This window comes from Typopeltis vanoorti, chromosome 21, assembly GCF_054136105.1.
Source record: "Typopeltis vanoorti isolate ZY-2024b chromosome 21, IOZ_Tvanoo_1.0, whole genome shotgun sequence".
Classification (NCBI taxonomy): domain Eukaryota; kingdom Metazoa; phylum Arthropoda; class Arachnida; order Uropygi; family Thelyphonidae; genus Typopeltis; species Typopeltis vanoorti.
Window position 1 is genome coordinate 30,736,829 of NC_143569.1, and position 20,318 is coordinate 30,757,146.

General features: G+C 35.6%; 1 protein-coding gene across 1 annotated transcript in view; it reads left to right on the forward strand.

The window, feature by feature from the left end:
• The first annotated feature begins 18,506 nt into the window (after positions 1–18,506).
• Positions 18,507–20,318, forward strand: part of LOC150094699 (nucleoporin NUP42-like) — an 85,523-nt gene continuing 83,711 nt past the window's right edge. The window contains exon 1 of the mRNA XM_090411475.1: positions 18,507–18,784. Coding sequence (XP_090267601.1) covers positions 18,679–18,784 — 106 coding nt within the window. The 5' untranslated portion in view covers positions 18,507–18,678. The remainder of the gene's footprint in view (positions 18,785–20,318) is intronic.

Below are 20,318 nucleotides of genomic sequence, written 5' to 3' on the forward strand. Positions count from 1 at the left end.
CCCTTCACAAGACTGCCCCACATAGAGTGTTGTATTCTTATCCAACAATTTCTGAATTACCAAATTTCCAGTACTTTTTCTTGTCCTTCCATTCCCAAAATCTTAGATTTAATTTCTACTACTCTCACTGCTGTTCCTGAGAACAGTAGTAACCAATTATAGACTAGGTCTATAATTTGTTACTGCAGTCCTAGAACTTCCTTTATGGAAGAGAATTCTTTTGCCATCTTTCTACTTGGGACTGCAATGGCTGAGACAGCTAAGCTGGAGGCATTGCCAATTCTCCAGTTTTTCTCTCCATAATTGAAATCCTCTGTAATAGGTGCTCACTTTACTAATTGATGTTTGTCTTCCACATTGTACCAGGATCCCCCAGCCTATAATAGCAACCATTCCTATATTTTGCCCACCAAAAACTACCTTGAAAGAACTTGCATCCACTGACCCGTCTTATGCCCTTTGGCTTCACTTTATATGCTATCAGCAGCACCTTCTCTTTGTATCCTGTCTACTATCCTCAAAAAAATACTAAACCTTTCACATTATTTTCAGAACTACATGTGCTGTTAAGTCTCACCCATGCCTATAACTTGTGGCAAGGTTGCATTAACCTACCTTGTTCCTTGAAGGTTAAGCCTATCATTGATATAAAATTAAGGATAAAATAGTTTGTAAACCCTGCCTTAGAAATCGAAATAATTTTTTTCATGCCATTTTAAAAAGAAGTTAAATGACCGATATGCTTAATTTAATTTTTCAAATTATTCTTGTAATAATTTGATTGGAAGCACAAACCAAGTTGCAGTTTTCAGAAATGGGATTCTTTCTATGAAACATGGAGAAAAGGCAGTTGAGTAGTTAGACACAATACAACTACATTAACACTTTCTCCATGTTCCACAAAGAGTAAGTCAGTAGTAGAATTGCTTTTGCAAGAGTTACTGCTATAAAAAATCCAAAAAAGTCAATGCTGTCAACAAAGCATTTGGACATCCATGAGGATGATTATCTGTCACCTTAAACTTCATATCTGTATTATTTCAATAGAATATCAATGGTATGTATTACAGTTTTAATGCACTCTTTGTATCCATGGAAACCTTTGCATATACATACACATGGGTGGTTAATCCTTTGTAAAATTAAGCAATTAGAATTTTAATGGTGCACAGTTAAAGCAATTGTAAATAAATCAAATTGGAGCCTCCATAGCAGTCAGCAGTGACAATCACCTAAGTTTAGATCTTATATAATGCAAAGAACCCAGCTTTTCACCTGAAAGGCAGTCAAAAGAGATTAGTTTGCAATGCTTATCAACCTGCAGACACCACCCGTCACTATTCTTGAGAATTCTGTATGGCTATATAGGGTGATTCTTCAAAACTCTTGGGTCAAACTTTAAGGGGTGATAGAACACCTAAACAAGCACTTTTTGTCCTAACAGTCAAATGTTGGGACCAAAAGAGAACCCACCTGAAATGTGAGAATAGCATTTAGTGGTTAGAGAACTATAGAACAAATAGTTAAAGGGTAAAGTAATGCCTTGAACGAATTTTTTAATTTTTATTATGCCAAAGAAATCTTTAAGTTAAGAATGATTTGGAGGTTACTGAGATTCCTGTATACTCTCAAGACAGTTTTCTCACAAAAGATATTGCTTCCTAGCATTGAAATCAAGGTTATCAGCACTCCCTCAAATACTCATCTCATGTGATGTGCTATAGGCCATTGAGCTTAACAAGCATTGGGAAGGTGCATGTTAGGCTCAATAGCCTACGAAGCATTTTCCCAATGTGTACTAAGCCAATTATGTTAGTCAAAATACATGTCAGATCCACAAGATGGCTGTTTTTCACAGATAACCACCCCAAAACTATCATTGATTAGAATTATTTATGGAACAGCTATCTGTAATTGGCTTATTATTCCCCCCCCCCCCGTCCAGAAAGTAGGGCTGAACAACATTGCAAAGTGACTATCACTGAAGTTGTGCAAGGCAGATGTTGGCAGTTTACTAGTTTGTCCTTAATATGGCAGTTTGCAAGAACAAGGAACTGTACATACCAAATGGATGATGAGGATGAGATAAATGCAGCCTGCTCCTAACAATTTTGAAAGCATGTATGTAGGGATCGGGAACCTTTTTGAACCAAAGAGCCATTCCACCAAAAACATTAATTAGAAACAAAATTTTGGCAGCCGCAACTTCAATTCGATTTTTCCTTGTGACTTAAAGTTGCAGGTAGTTCAAACTTAGGTAAATTTGTTAATTCACTACTTCCAGATATAAAATATCACTTTTATGTTTGCATATAAATTTTTTGTATGTTCAATAAATAAAACAACATTAAGTTTGATTAAGTTTTTAATCACAACGTGTTTAAGTATAGTATTGCAAAAAGAATTAGTCCCAACAAAAATACAATATGTATTTTAATAGATATTTGATGGTTTTAATTTAAAATTCACTAATGAGACTTGATTTTGCAACTTTTCAGCCAATTTACTTAAATCTGGATTGTATGTCATGCACTTTAATAGTAATTTGGCTTTCAAACTTTCATCAGTCAATTTGTTCCTATACTTATTTTTGATGTAATTCATTGAAGAGAAATTTTACGTTGAACTGAAGAGTCAAAAGCAAGTCGTCTTTGAATAATTAGTTGGGAAAGAATTCCAAATTTAAATATAATTTCCTGTGGTGTTTCTTCCATAGTTTGCTCATTTTCTTCAATTTGTGCTACCATTTCCTGAAGTTTTTGTACCCAGATGCTTTCATTCTGAATTTCCAGAAGCTTTATTTGTAGTTCTGCAATTGATATTCCAGAAAAAGCTTCAATATCTATTAATTTTAAATTGCAGTTTAATGGGATGTGTCATGAATTTCATCATATTCTGATGTTTTTTAAAATCCTGAAATCTGCTTGTAAATGAATCTAAAATTACAGTAATCATTTCAGCGAATATTTTGCAATCAACTTTTTCTTGATTTAAATTCAATCTATAATTTTTTAGATTTTCAAAATGTATAAATTTTTCTTCAGTAACATCTTCAAAAAACATTTTCTGTTCAAAGGTAAGGACTGCCCTCTAGTAATTGCAAGACTGTTTCCCTTCCCTTGCAACTTCAAATTTAGCTTATTAAAATGTTCTGTCATATCAAGCAAAAAACAAATTTTGTATCAATTAGGGATTACTGAGAAGTTCCACATGATTTACGTTATAGTTTTTAGTGGTTAAGAAAACTATTACTTTTAAGCACTGGAAAAAGTTTTAATGCTTTTCCTCTTGATAACCATTGTACAGATGTAAATGTCACTAAATCTTTGACTACCTAGTTGCTCTAAATATGTCAAAAAGTGATTCAAAGTCTGAAATCGGATGAAATTGATCATTGGCACAATAACATCCATCACTTTTTAGTTGTGGTAATAATCCCAAAGAATTTGCTACTAAAGCTTCTTGATGCAAAATGAAATTAAATAACTCCATGTGGAATATGAGTGGAGAATAATTTAACAAACCCCTTATTTTTCTCACAAAAGAATGCTTCCTAGCATTCTTTTGTGAGCATTCTTCCTAGCATTTGAAACTTCTGCAGAAACTGTTTCTTGACAATTCTAGCTGAAAGAGGTTTATCTTTTTCTTGAACTCATATTAGGAGGGGGTTATCAAATATTTACCTGCAAGTAAAAACACAAATTTGACATAATAAAAATTAATTTGTACATATCATTACTTGACATTAAATTAAACACCAGTTTAGTACCACAATAAATCGTTAACTAACAGAATATTTATTTTGACAGTTAAAATCCGTATGTATCTAAAAACCGTGGTGTTTGACGGGACAGCTGATCAATTAGTTCACATTTTCGCTGGCGCTAGTTTCCTTAGGCAGGATTTTTTAGTGCTATTTCAAGTGTAACGTAGTTGTCAGTTGGTCATGTCAAAATTTCACGTGTAACGTCATATGCCACGAACAGGCCTTATCAAAAAACAATATTTAGTTGTTTGTATTATATGTATCTTTTAATTCAATATAAAAGAGCCGCCGGTTCCTGACCCCTGGGCTAGAAGAACACCAATCTTATATTGAATACTTTAAGCCTGAAAAGTCTGGACTTGCAGAACATGCCATCTTCACTAGACACAGAGTTCGTTGGAAAAAGACAAGTGTCCTTCATAAAAGTGAGTTCCTCATGGAACGGCTTTATAAAGAGACATGTTAAACCGAATGAACAGAAAGGCCTAAGAAGAGAAAGCTGATCATGAAAGGAAATTGAAACCCTGATAGTAAGAGGAAATGAAAAAGGATCTTTTTTTTGCAGGCCATAGTTTTTATAGTATTGTCTTCACCCCATTTTGTAATGTTGAGAGGCTGAGTATTCAGTTACTGTTTAGGAGAGATTGAGACTTGCTTCTATCTTAGCAGATAAGTAAATAACTGTTCAAAACACGTTGCATCCAAAAATAAAGGTATCTGATACATAAGTGATTATAGCTACCTTGAGCTTATGATCAGAAAATGTCAAAACCTTCGCGTTTCTCGAGTAGGTTTGTTTAGGGATTATGAAAGGGGGAAAAAGTGCTTAGAGAGATTAATTGTAAGCCCTTTTTTAATTACTTAATATTTAAGTTATTCAAATCGGAACTAAACAATACTTTCTCATAACAATAACACGTGACGTTTTGTTATTACAGGTATGTTCATGGAGTGTAAAACTCGTCGTGGGAGAGCCACACTAATATTTACAACTGTCAAACTATATTTTGGGATATTTTACTCATCGCATTAACTAAAAATCATAGAATATTTGCTTTGATATTGAATTAGCCCACTTGAATTTTATTGAATTCAAGTTACCACACGAGAGGTTGAAGTACCTATATCAATTGATGCCATGTGTGGGCAAAATCAATTCGTTTCTTGGAGGTTGTATTCCTACTCATACAAACAACCCACCCTATGCTGTCCCGACAATAAATATATTATGTTTCTGTACGTTGCCAAGCTAGATAATTACAAAAGTAATAACGGAAAACTCTCATACAAGGATTATGTAATAGTATAATTTTCGCCTGTGTCATGGGCACCTTCACTATATATATATATATATTAAGCTCAAATTAATAACACAATTCCAAAAATCTTCACCTAAGTAGCTGGTGTAAAATAACTAAAAAAAGGTCAATAAATTTCTTAAAATAATCTCCCATAAAAGGGATAGACGCAAACCATCGGATCTGTTTAAGTTAGGTGAATGAAGTAAAGTTTCACATGTTTATTTATAAAGCCTTTCCATGAGGAACCGACTTTTGTGAAGGACACTTGTCTTTTTCCAATGAACTCGATGTCTAGTGAAGATGGCATATATACCGATGGTGTGTGTGTGTGTGTATATATATATATATATATATATATACACACAATAAAAAGTTAGGAAAGATTAGCGATTTATTTATAAAGTGACATCTTCCATTAAGGGGATATACGTAAACCATCGGAACTGTTTAAGTTAGGAGAATGAAGTAAAGTTTCATGTGTTTCTTTTTTATTTTATATAAAGCTGTTCCATGAGGAACCGACTTTTGCGAAGGACACTGTCTTTTTCCAATGAACTCTGTCTAGTGAAGATGGCATGTTATGTAATGTCCAGACTTTTCAGGTTTAAAGTATTCAATATAAGATATTAAATGTAACAGGAAGATCTGCCTCTATTCGGCTAGATTACATAGGTTCCCATACTTTTTCGGGCCACCGCCCACTCTGGAAGACATAAATTTTGTAATGCCCCCCCCCCCCCCCCCCCCCATTACACACACATGTATACATGCTCTATTTCTATCTGACATGGGAAATTTTCAAACGATTAAATAATTGAAATGGAAAATTGATCGTGTAAGACGGGCATAAGATCAATTAAAATGCAAGATTTAAATTGTTAATTTAAATATTGGTTAAAAATGATTATCTAATCGTAAATTCACGAAAATAATTAATTTTTAAATATATATTATTAATTTCTTCTCTAAAGAGCCACTGAACGCCCCCAAATGCTTCTGATCCCGCTATACCCCCCCCTGAAGGCTTCAGTGCCCACTTTGGATACTTATGGGCTAGAAGAGCAGCAATCTTATATTGAATACTTTAAACCTGAAAAGTCTGGATTTGCAGAACATGCCATCTTCACTAGACATCGAGTTCATTGGAAAAAGACAAGTGTCCTTCACAAAAGTCGGTTCCTCATGGGACGGCTTTATATAAAAAAAAACACGTGAAACTTTACTTCATTCTCCTAACTTAAACAGTTCCAATGGTTTACATATATCCCCTTAATGGAAGATGTCACTTTATAAATCGGCTAATCTTTCCTATATATTTATATATATATATTTTTTTAGGAAATTTATTAACCTTTGTAGTATCTTACTCCAGCTACTTGGTGGTGCTTCTTGGAATTGTCAGTTATGTTTAATTTGAGCTTAAAATGTGCTGAAGATGCCTGTCACACAGGCTAAAATTATACTATTAAATTATCTTTGTACGTGAGTTTTCCGTTAGTAATTTTGTATCCATATGTTTACTCACAGTATACCTCTTTTAAAACTCGTTACCAAGCTAAAAGTATCATCGTGGTCTGCAGAGAAGTTGACAGTAAGTAGATGCTTACTAACCGATATGAAAAATCCTGTATTACATAAAAGAATGTCTGCTAATGTGAGAGCAAGAACATATTTAAATGCATTTGCTGATTTATATCGGCAAATGCATTTAAATGTGCATGTTCGAATCATTGCCCATTTTTTCTAATAGCTGATTCGGCTACTTTTAGGGGGAAATAATTTCTAAGGATTTCTACATTAAGCATAGATCACGAATGCGATTTTGTTGGATGGCATTAACATTTTTTTAAATTTAAAAATATGTTTAGACATTTGGTTACGGCATTTCTTAACATTTTAAGCTTCGTTAAAGGATGTTCTCACTCGGAACATTTAATCTATTGCAGGTATACGTTTCATTCAAGGTCGGAATGGTTTGTTTACTTGTGTATGTGTATATAGATATAGATTTATGTTGAATAAAGAGGAACCGGAGGGATAACACACAGGGTGAATACATACCCCGTCATACTTTACGAACATTTTCCACACTTAAAAACTAACGTAGTCTTAATAAACATGGATACTCTACAGCCTGAACGACTCAAGTGTGTTGGAACATCATCATGGATGAATCGCGTTTTTCCACATCTTTCAATACCTCATGAAATATGTTTAGCAAGTCAAGATATAAAATTTTCTGTAATGTAATAGTTGTAAAGTAAAAGTTGTAACATGTAATAGCAAAATATACCATCCTATTTGTTTCCAAAGATGTATGCCTTATTTCACTATATATCGGCATTGCGATCATTGAAAATACTGTTTCGAAGGATGGTTATGTAAAAATAACTCGGTCATACTGATAGTCTTAATGGAACAGCCCTCGCGCAACTACTTTTGGAGACACCATTTTTCACTTCAATCTTGTGTTACTAAGTGGGCCCTGTGCTTATAGACACGATATTTTCTTGCATCACTTCGTTCACCTTTATTTCCATACAGAAATTGCGCTATTCTCTTAAAGGTAGAGACGAAGGCTATAATGTATTAATTAATACTTGTTAATTTAGATCGTTAATTAAAAATTAAATTAATTTGTGCTGATTTTCATTGACATAGCCCATTCTGATCGCCAAAACTTGATAATATAAGTACTTACGAGTGAATGCAGACTTTTTCTCCTGTGTGCTGGTAGTTTTCTCCTCCTTTTGTACATCCTGGAGGTGGATGGATGAATCACTATCTGTTGCGACTTAAACACCTTCAATAAGAGATTTCTTAACACCAAAAATAAACGATGTCTCTTATTCATATTAAAATTTAAATAAATCTGTAGGCCTATTACTTTTAACAAATCACGGCACCACGGTTTCTAAAAAGCACTTTCACCCTACAATACGAACTTGTGAGGAAAGTATTCAGTATTGCCAGCAAAGGTTGGTCGATTGGTAAACCTCTGCTACTAATGGCTCACAAAAGAAGTTAAGTAAGTTTGAGCGTGGTTAGTAGTTTGAAGGGATCAAATCGTTCGATGCTGTTGGCACACTCTCTCGATGAGTTTCGACTCCCTGGAGGTGTCACAATCATTACTAAATCTGAGAACCGGATATAGTTTAGATACACAGATTACTCTTCGACACTTATGCGCATATGCGCATATCCCAAAAAGGAGAATCCATTCCGATAATAGGGTAATCAATCCGTTCTTCTGGGATGAGTTTATTACAGGTCGGAAAATTTAGCTTTTCTTTTACGAACATTGTAGTTTTTAAAGTAACTATTTTGCTTGTATAACAGTTGGGAATATGTACGTAGAGTATTAACAAAATTAAAAGGTATAGCATAAAACATTTAACGACATTTATTTTTAAAACAATTTTCTTTTTTTTTTTTTGAGATTTTTTTAGAAATATTTCCAAAAAAAAAACACCTGTGTTCATTTGAAATTCGGTTTAGAATATCATGAACATGGATATTGTAAACTTTCAGTTGAGAGAACTGAGACACTTTAATGTCCTAAACCGATAAATTATGACTTGTTGTGACTCTCAAACCCATGCAAAAAGAGTTTGGTAAAAAATACCATTCCTGGTCCACAAGTTGTCAAGGTGGTATATGGTGAACTTGTTAATGGGATAGCTGTCATAATATTATGCGAGGTTGTAAATTGAGGATTGATTAATGTTAAAGGTTGCCGAGTATTGACTAAACAATGATAGAAAATATTCAGAAGGAATGCACTGAGAAGTACATCCATACTAGAGGTAATCATTTGAATCAGTGTTCCGAATCGCTTTCACTTAAACTGATCACCAAAGGTTTGCATAATTCCGTCTCTGTCCCCATGTCCCAAAATATACATATTTTCCAATGAGGTGACGAGAGCAATATTTTCCCCAGTTTTGAACTCTAATACTTTCAATCGCCTGTTCTGAAAGCTTCGACATGTCAATATCCCCAGTTACGATGGCGATGAAACTTTTTACTTCTGCCCAAACATACTCAATAGCATTAATATCACAATGATATGGTGGTAGCCTCAAAGCTAGAAATCTATCCTCTTTGAGCATCGTGTCGAATTTAAATAGTGGTCGGGGAGTTTCTTTTGACCAAATTAAGCAATTTTTCGCATATCTGGGGAATGAAAAATGAAATGTTATTTGCAGAGAGAGCCTAAGAACTTGCTTCTTATTAGACCATTTTGGTACTTTATTTAATCGAATAGAGTGATATGAGCATTATCAATTATAACAGCAGCATGTTTAGGAAGGAATCGGTTTTTCTTCTGCTCACGTTTCGAAGATCGTAGACTTCATTTGCCCATGCTAATCTCCAGTAGTTGAATTAACTTTGTATAGCAAGTTTGAATTCGGTAAAAAAAACCCATTTCTCCACCCGCACACAAAATTATGTACTAAGAGGCATTTCCGGTTTGTAGCAATCCACATTCTTCTTTAGACTGCCAACATTTTCCATAAGTTAAATTACCATCAAGCCAAGTTTCGTCTAGATAGATACACAATCGGTTTTTTCTCCTTCCTGAAACTCATTGCTCTCAAATACTGCGTTCTAGATAAAACAATGTCACTTCGCTCCATGATAAGTTTCCTTTTATTCGGGGACTTTTAAAAACGCAATCCGATTTCCTTAAATTTTGCTTTTCCAAGGAAAATTAATTATTTTCTTTAAGCACGAATCAATTTCGGAACAGTTAGCACTCTTCTCGACCACTTAAAATTCGTGAATAGTTCTTAAATAATGTCTACATCAAAATCATTCAAAGCTACGGTTTCGATGGTTTTCTTACTCTGGCGCTTGTTTTTAGGAGATTTAAATTTTGGCTTACCTTCACCGTTTGATTCCCTACGAATTCTTTTAACAATCGTCCCCGATATGCCCGCAATTGCACTTGCACGTTTTATGATTTGACTTGAGAGGGAGGAACAAGGAGAGACTGCCTTTTAAGGATTCTTTTAGCAGAATGTCAGCATATTATTCAGTATTCCAAAACAAATTTTCGAAAGCTTTCTATGAAATCTGCAGATTCCATTTCAAAACATTCGTTTTGGTTCTTCCACTAATCATGACTATCTCTCATCCCATTTATTCTGCTAAAAGGTTTGTGGGAAAATCTCATCCCATTTATTCTGCTAAAAGGTTTGTGGGAAAACGTTTTCAACGTGAAAAAACAGTTTGAGAAAGAATAATACATTACAGTAATGAGTGTGTTTATATTAAAACCTTTTTACTTAAATCTCGGTTCTAATCATTTATTTCTTCATAAAACTATGTATGTTAACCGAGTCAATGATCATTCTGTCATATACACACACGTACTTTGTAAAGAGATGTACTATCCTTTTGTAAAATGAAATATTTCAAAAATTCGCTGGGCTGACTAAAATTGATCGCGGCGGTAGGGCATACTTTCCAAAAGCTTACGATAGCGATCAATGGGAATTTTAGAACATTCTTCCAGTAGGCATTAATGAAGTTCTGGATTCGTGTGGGACGGATGTCCCATGACCTCACCCAACACTCCAATACATCCCATAGATCTTCAACAGAGTTAAGATCAGGGCTCTGGCAGTCCAGTGTGATACCATTCACCTCTACAAAACCTGCAGTCAAACCAGCAGCCTTATGACAGTGCATTAAGAGCCAATAGTCAGTTCCGTACAATCGCCACACAGAAAGCAGGGCATTGTTCAGATGTCTTGAAGATCAATGTTCGTGGCACCACAACGGTCAGAGGTCAAACTAGAAAAAAACAGGACCATACCATTGCCACCTCAATTTCATTGTTGGGGTTAACCGACCTTCACCGGGCATCTGCCATACTCGCACACCTCCACCTATCGGTAGAAATTTTAGCATAGCATGATTCTTTGTTCCATATCCATAAAACAGCTTTCCAAGCATCCACTTGCTACTGTACGCGTTCTTTGCATCACTGAAGACGTATGTTGGTTCGGAATGTGTGGCTTGCAAATTTGTCTCCAAACATGGAGACCGTGTCGTGAGCCTCGGTCCTGAATGTTTATATGCAGATTCATGTTCCTGAACTCTGCATTCATTGCATCAGTCGACGAAGGGAGGCTTTTATTTTATATATCCTTTTTTCCCCCTCCTTAGTGACCTGTAGTCATATTCTGTGAGTGTGGTAGTCGTACACTGCGGATAGCAATCGCAGTTGATTCTGCACTTTCATCTGAGAATGGTAACACTGACTGTTGACCTCAGATGGCCCAATTTTCCAAATAGCTCCTCTGTCAAACTACCTTAGTTCCCTTCTTGCAGCCATTTCACACGGACACAGTAGAACTGACTTCGGAATATATATCACTCGAACTTATACCGGCTACAATATATATTGCCCAAATCTGTGATGATTAGTCCATGTTCAGAACAGAAATGCAGCAGGTACTTATCGCTATTGTTTGTTCTTCTCCAAATTTTCTCAACACGTTTCTCTTAGGTTTTCCTTTCCTCTGGAACGAACTATACTTATAAAACATGCAACACTCAGTTCCGATCCATCGCAAGTATTATACACTGGTCTAAAGCTGGAGAACAAAAACTCTTTCTAATTATTACAACCGCAAATTCAGACAAAAATCAGCTTGTGGCCATTTGTATAACACTTTCCAGTAGAAAGCCGGTCCACGTTCAGATTTTGGAATCGCGCATAAAGAGACGACGTTTTAACACTCACCAGAATAAAAGACAAAACGCTGAGCTAAAGGAATTGTTTAGAGGAAGCCTATTTTCGTGAAAGAATAAAATTGCAAAGTTTGCATGAATTATGTCTTGGATAACTAAATGATTATTGGAAAGCTTGAAGGCCACAGAATTATGGATATTACCAGAGAATTAGGAATCTAACAGCATTTCAATACAATGGATTGTATTCCAGGCATTTGCTAAGAGGTCGCATTTGCTTTACCATGGAGCATGAAGTACCATCTGAGTTGCTAAACGAGCTAAGAACCTCATGACCAATTTTGAACATATGGTTTATTGTGAACGTATTTGCATCTTGGTTGTTCATCCACATTACATTTAAAAACAGGTAGTTAACGAAAGCTCTATCCCTTCAAATATTTTCCCCTTTCTCAAATTTACAACCCATTTTTAAATACTTAAAACGATATGTGTGCGGGAATATTTTTTTTTCTTTTCTAGACTAACTACAAACATTCCAGCACACATCGTCCACTGACTTACGTTTTTGTATATATATTTTTTTTTTTTTCGGTTTCTGTATAGACCTGGAAATGTCACGACCGATCCTTTCCAATTCCGTGTAGTTCAGTGAGATATGAGTTGGGAAAAACCTTCATTCAATGGTTCGGCCAATTGCTGCACATGCAATTTCGTTCCTGCCGATTGTCTTAGGACTTCAGTTACCAGTGGCGCACCCAGAGGGGGTGGGAGGGTCAAGGGGCCCGGGCACCCCCAAAGAAAAGGAAAAAACACTAGAAAAATTTTCCAAAAATGTTTTCCTAATTAAAATTCATTTTTTTTATTTATGTTGTGTCATGTCTTCTATTTCTATACTACTTATGAATTAGCGATCACTGCAGATACTTAGTCATAGGTCGTATGCGATGCATAGTGTGTATTCGCAAATCGTCTACTCAACTCGACCCCCCCCCCCCCCCAAGGTTAAATCCTGAGCGCTCGGCCTCCTCCAAGATTAAATCCTGAGTGCGCCACTGACAGTTACACCTCTTCGACAACTTTCTAATAAAACAAGATACCAATCAGAGAACACAGAGTATATCACCACCTTCCTTGTCTGAGATTCAGCATCGCCATACATATCACTCCCTGATTAATGTCATTCAGCCGCTTTGCTTTCTATGCCACATATCCGTCAGTTTGAGTTTGGGTAACGACCTCCGGTGTGCAGTGTTTAAGAGAAAGGGAATAAAAAAAATTGTATATGGATTCAACCTATCCAATTCTACTGTCACTATTATAGAACGTGAATGTTAAGCAACATTACTACTCATAAAGGATAAATGTTGTCCATCAAATACGTTTAGATTAGCGTGATGTTGTGGTGCTTATTCACAATATTTCTTATTCTTATACTCCTATAGGCTTTATCTAAAAAAATCTGCTCGTGTATGAAACGTCAGTTTTTTTTTTTTCTTCCACCAGCAGACGCTATGTGTGGAAGTGATAGCATGCTTTACAAGAGGAAGCTGTTCCATTTAATATTACTCGATTTAATATTACTCGATGTATTTCTTAATGCTTCTGCGGCTGTTAGGAATCTGACACTATAGGGCCTCTCGTTCATTTCCGTCACTCTTCCCCAAGGACATTATTACTGCAGCAAAAGAACAAAACATGTATTTTTCTGTTTAATGATTTGAATATATATCATCAAAACTGTAAAGAATTATGCGATTCATCTATTTTTAATATCCCAAGAACAGGTCAACAAGCGAAACGTCTGAGAGCATCCAAAAAAAAAAAAAAAAAAAAAAAAAATGCCTGGACATTTTCACTACATTTCATCTTGACAGAAAGTTTCAAATTTTTATGTTCTGTAGGATAATTTCCCCTATTTCTGTGACAGTTATAAGATATCTTACACGTATCTAGTTTGTTTACTTTAGTCCTTCCAGAGAGTGTGTGTGTGTGTATATATATATATATATATATATGCAATCTGCTGCAAGCAATGTAAAAAATACATCAAGTACCACGAAAAACTTGTAGCACATGTTATAACTTTTCGAATAGCATTTGCTGGAAAAAGGCAAACACTAGCAGATTATTAAGGAAGAAAGAGTAAAATAACGATAACTCACAAACTATAGAATGAATTTTTATGTCATTCAGTGCAAAAGCAGTATGATATGAGGTGTGAAAGAAACACTCACAAAAATTGTAAATAAAAACTCAACAAATAGTTTAATTTAGTATCAAATCGTTGCGTATGACAATGGTCAAAATGAGATGTGCCTCAATAACAAATGTGGTCATTCACAGTAATAGAGCGCCCACAACCATGTTTCATGTCGCTGTTTATAATGATGTTCAGGAGCCCAGTTGGTGGTAATAATAGCCATTGCTTCTGCAAAGCTCTCAGACTTCAAGTTTTTGGGGAGGGCTTATTGTGAGAAGTAACACACTTAAAGCATCTCAGATATACGCAGTTGGATTCGTCAGGAGACTTGACTGGTTAGTCCACACGTAGGATAGTCTCTTCTTGAAAATATTGTTTCAAGAGCTTCGTTCGACGACGAGCATTATAGTTTTGTAGGATATTTCCTTTTGTACCTGCATATAAATGAACACAGGGGTTAACGACGTCATCTCTGTAAGTTGAGTCATTTCTAGTTCCACTAGGAAACATTACCTCCACCATAACTGTAAAGGTAATGGGTCCGTTTCAAGGATGTAGAAAAAAATGTGCCCATGGTTCTCTCTACAAGCGATACTAGGCTGCTCTGATCTGAAAACTAGGAAATTGCAACTTATAGAGACAATGTTCTGGATCCCTATGTTACTCCAGTGCAGTGGCGATAGTGGAGATATTTATCCTACAAGATGATAATGCTCGTCCTCTTCGAGCGAAATGTGAATCAGTATATTCAAGAGTCCTGTGTGTGTGTATATATATACGTATATATGGACTAACCAGCCAGGTCTCTTTAGCTTAATTCCATTGAACATGTTTAGGATGCTCGAGGTCGATGCGCCGCTGCACTCAGCACCTCCATCCCAAAACCTTGAGGGATTTACGAGACCTTTGCCGGTGCAATTCAAAGGTCTCGTAAATTATCAACAGTTCAACGTAGTTATTATGAACTGAGTTCCTGGAAACTATTCTAGAATGTATGAAAATTTTTGTGAGTGCTGTATTACTGTAAGTATTGAACACATCCTATTTTTTGAGTCAGTTTCATGTTTTTAATCATTGTTAATGTAACCAAATAGATTGTAAAAAATACAGATTGTAAATACAAAAGTAGCATAGTATGAGATGTAGAAACATCTACAAGAAGTGTTTCCACATCTCATAGTATAATACTTTTCACATACTAGATCTGCAAAAACTTTAATCATACAATTTTTGAATTACCATGATTTTTCTATTTGCTCCTTAATTTATGGAAACCAGTGTACATTTGTTCATGTGATATGGAATAGTGTTGCTTAACGCTCTTAATCTGTGTTAAATTTTTAACATGTATATCTTGTTAGGACATTTATTATGATAAAACTTTGTGGTTCTATGGAGCAGCGCTTAAACCTTTCCACCCGAGAAATTTTTACGAACCCCCGGTATATAAGTATATAAAATAGGTATACAAATTAAATACTTATTGATAATAAATCATAAAGAAATTTATTTTAAAACAATTCTTTGGTATACATATAATTTTAAAATTTATATAAAAATTACAAACAATAGCCTCGAATCTGAATTAATTTTTGGTTGTTGCACGTTCAGAAATCTTTTACTGTTGCCAAATTTTTCGCGACCCACAGTTTAAGAAGCTCTGCTATACTTTATGATTCTATACGTGCATGGCTAATGGGTGAATTGGCTGGTAATGTATAAAACTGTCAGGGTAATAATAATAATCAGCTAAAGCCTTTTATTGCCTTATATAGGGAGTTGGTGAGGCCGTTTTTGCCCTATCTAATTTTTGGAAACTGAGTGGGCAGTTCAGTCGCCACTGGTAGCTAATCAGAGATAGTTTGCCTAAGGCAATCGCTAATTTAAGCAGCACGCCGTGAAGAGATGGCTAACAAGTGTCGCTATCTCGTGGTCCCTAACAATATTTTTAACATGTGGTTCTACTGTCGATTTTCTTGAGTTTATAGGACGAAAAACCGAGTTTCTGGGATAAAAAAAAAATTCGCTTGTCACGTGGCAAAGATTGACTACCTAGGGACCGTTCGAAAAAGGGCTTAGAATCGAACTTTTTCTTTGGGCTGTTTAGCACTATGGAGTGTAAACACTGTTTCCACTGAGCTACCCAGGGTCAGGATCATCCTCTTAAAAACTAGGATTTTTCGACTCTGTCTCTAAAAATAAGAAGCAAACCTGCTAGATCGCACACGCAAGCACTTTTTTTTTCCAGCAATAGGCCTAGTTGCCTATTACAGTCTCTTCCCATCTTTTCAAAATATAGATAAAAATTAATCGTGTGTGTATATATATAAAAGAAACAACATGATGTTGTTTGTTGTTGTTAGATGTTGTTTCTTATATATATATATATAAGAAACAACATCCCATCAAAAAACGAAAACTTTCTATGTGTGCTTGCACGCACCAGTCCACACAACAAATATATTTCAGACAATGATGTCCAGGAGGGGATAAATAGGGACACTTGTCTTCCTCTCCTCACTGGATGATGTTTAAAATTAGTGGTGGTCTTGGAAGGCTCTAAAGAGCCTTCCAGGTAGCGATTGACTGTTCCTCAGTCTCCAAAAGCAAGGGTTAAAATGGTCTTGCTTACTTCTAATGGGGAATAAAAGACCTTAGTAGGTTTATTTTTATTTATTTTATATTCTTCTCATACTTTTACTTGTTTTGGCCCTAATGCCAACCAAACTTGGAGAGATGTTCTCACATCTCTCCAAGTTTGGAATTGTGAGCATGTGAAAATGGCTGTCATTTCAATGTTAATAAATGCAAATCCATGCATTGTGGTGTGATTAGATATCCGATGTTGTATTAAAGGGTGTCCCAAAATTCACGCAAGATTTAAATTTAGCGCCATTTGTGCAGTAAAGTGTTGCCAACGAGAAAAAAAAGACAGCGTGGCAGCTGACAGTTCAAGGTTATTAAATATAGAGCGCTACATAAAAGAACAACGCATTTTCATTGTTGAGCAATATTTTAAAAATAATGAAGGTTTGGCAGCTACAGTTCGCAATTTTCGTACAAAATATGGTCGGAATAGTGATTTAACTTCGTCAACTGTGAAAAAGATTAATTAAAAAATTCAAGGAAACTGGATCAATTAGTGATTTTATATACACTCTGGCCGTCCTTGAACAAGTCGTTCAACAGAAAACATCGAAGCAGTTCGTGAGAGTGTTGCTGAGAGTCCAGGAACATCAGTTCGGCACCGTGGTCTTGAATTGGGCATTTCGAGACGCTCTCTACAGCGTATTCTCACGAAAGATTTGCATCTTTATGCTTACAAAGTTCAATTGACTCAAGAACTGAAGCCTACTGACCGCACACAGCGAAGAGAGTTCGTTGAATGGATTATGCAACAACAAGTGGATGCTTATTTTTCGAACAAAATCATCTTCAGCGATGAAGCTCATTTTCATCTTGATGGCTTCGTTAATCGACAAAATTGTCGCATTTGGCGTTCAGAAAATCCACGCGTGATTGTTGAGAAACAAATGCATCCACAACGTGTCACTGTTTGGTGCGGATTTCGGGCTGGAGGCATCATAGGTCCATTCTTCTTCGAAAGTGCGGCTGGTAAGGCAATAACAGTTAATGGTGCTCACTATCGCGACATGATAATCCAGTTTTTTTGTGCCTAAATTGCAAGATATGGATGTGGACGACATGTGGTTTCAACAAGACGGTTCCACATGCCATACAGCCCGAGAAACAATTCAATTGCTGCATGAGTCATTTTCTGGTCGTGTAATTTCCCGTTTTGGTGATCAGAATTGGCCACTCAGATCATGTGACTTAACGCGGTTGGACTTTTTTCTTTGGGTTTTTTGAAGTCTAAGGTTTATGGCAACAAGCCCACGACCACCCACGCCTTGAAGGAGGAAATTGAGCGCTGTATCAACGAAATTCAGCCACATTTATGCAAAACGGTCATGGAAAATTTCGACAAAAGAGTGCGTATGTGCCAGCAAAGCCGTGGAGGCCATTTACCCGATATGCTATTTCATGCATAACCCTATACTGTATACTTCATGAATCAATAAGAAATTACAATTTTTAATTAAAAACCTGTGTTTGCTATCAAAATTACTTCTTGCGTGAATTGTGGGATACCCTGTATATGTCGTTGGGATTTTGCTAGAAAAAACGGATGAAACTTAGGATCTTGGAGTTTTATTGGATAGGAAGTTAACGTTCTAGGATCATATAGCAAAATTTACGGCTGGATTTTTCTCTTATAGAGTACATGAAATTTATGCATGCATTTGAAATCAGCGATCCTGCTGTAATCACAAACGCATCGATTTTTAGCTTGTAGTTAAACGTAACGGTTTTTATCTGGATAACATTTTATCTTTTTTTTTCTTATTTATTTTTTTTAAAAAACTTTTGATGGTAATAAATTTCATAGTATTTTAGTATTAGTCTTACACGAATAACAGTTCCAATAGAGGGTGTTAGTGATGTGCATAACTATTTTCAAAGTGAGAAGGTGTAGTAGTTTCGGTTTTTTGTGGGTGTTATTTCTTTTTTATATACATATATATCAATGATTAATTTTTATCTATATATTTTGTATGCTTAACGGAGACTATGATCATGTAGATTTCACTGTTTTTGACGAGGAAATATATTATAATGAACTATATTTATAAAGAGCAAAAATGGTTGTCTGCAAGTATTTTTTACAAGGGATTTGTCGGTTTGGAGAAAGATGCTGGTACGACCATACGGAACCGGACAGAAGATTTGGAAATGCCAATTATAATAGTAAGATGATAATGATTTATAATAATAATCCACAAAATGTAATGCAAATTTTGAAATTTCCCGGGGAATGCAGAACCGTCACGTTTTATCAATGTAATAGTAAATTTTAGCTTAGAAGATTTTGCGACGCCTGAGCTTATCGGACAACAGTGAAATATGCTTTCATAGAACAGTAGGTTATTTTATTGTAATTAATTGTTTGAATGCAAACATTATCATTATACAGGCAGTCCAAGGTGCCCTCACTCATACAGGGAGGGCACCTACTCTACGACTGTCTCCACCAACTACAACGAACCGAAACTACCATCATCATCTACACCAACGCCATCGCCGCCCACCACCACCACCACTGGTATTTTCACAGACAATCGCAAACATCCATGCCCATGTGCGGGATGCGAACCCACAGCCTTTTGGCTGGAAAGCGGATATGCTAACCACTCGGCCAACCAGGCCGGCATCCACATTGTACCATCGTTCACAGTTTGCTTTAAAAAATGGTTCTGCTGAAGTTATGAGTATTAAGTTAAACCTAGTTCATTCAAAGTTAGTACTCTCCAAGGTATGCAAATCAACAAAGATTGTCTCCTTAGTTATCAGTAATGGGTTATCACATTGGCTAATGACAATGGCAATTGGATGTGTTCCTGTTATTGCCATAAATGTTCATGAGCAAAAACTGCCAGATAAATGTATATAACTTTGACAGAGAAGGCCAAGTATGATTTTGCAACCATGTAGTTAGTTAGTATTTGTTAAAAGTGACTTTGTCAGTGTACTTTGTATTTGTTGTTACACAAAGTGCAAATTATGTGCTATGGATTGCTATTTGATGTTGCACAGCGGCAGATAAGTGTGTCAACAGTGCATACCCATTTTGCTGTGTTGTGAAGTGACAATAAAATCTACTCAAATCTCCTGTAATCAAGAAAATGTATGAATTACTTTGAATGTTAAGTGAGAGACATCTCTGTTTTATTTCAAAGGAAAAATATGATAGATTATCTAAACATACAGTGAGATCAGTAACTCATGATGCTGCCAGTTCCTAATCAGAAATGTGGATGAAGATAGCATCAATGTACCTGAAAATGGAACAGTATGTTCTGGTGAATAGATTTTTGTCTGTCAGTTAGGTAAGCACCTCATTTGATAACCTAAGGGGGAAATTAACTTTTTGAGAGACCTGAATCTTACCAAACACAAGCTAAAATCTTAGGGTCCGGATTCAATGTTGAAACCTTCTTAGAAAGGCTACAAAGATCAATTTGCTTCAGAAGCATCAGAAAAAATTAGAATTTTGTTATTAATGTAAGTGTGATCTGCATTTTTTCATGAGGTTAATCAAAATGCTGAGGAAGAAAATAGTTTTCAAAGTCGTTACTGTCAACTTTTTAGGATCTGTTAACAGTGACCATTTGAGATTTTGTAGAAGACCTTCTATAGCATACAAATCAATAGGGTGTAACACATAAAGATCCACGTTCTGCTTTCAGTCATATTTGAATTTCTTTCATTTTTAACTTTGATG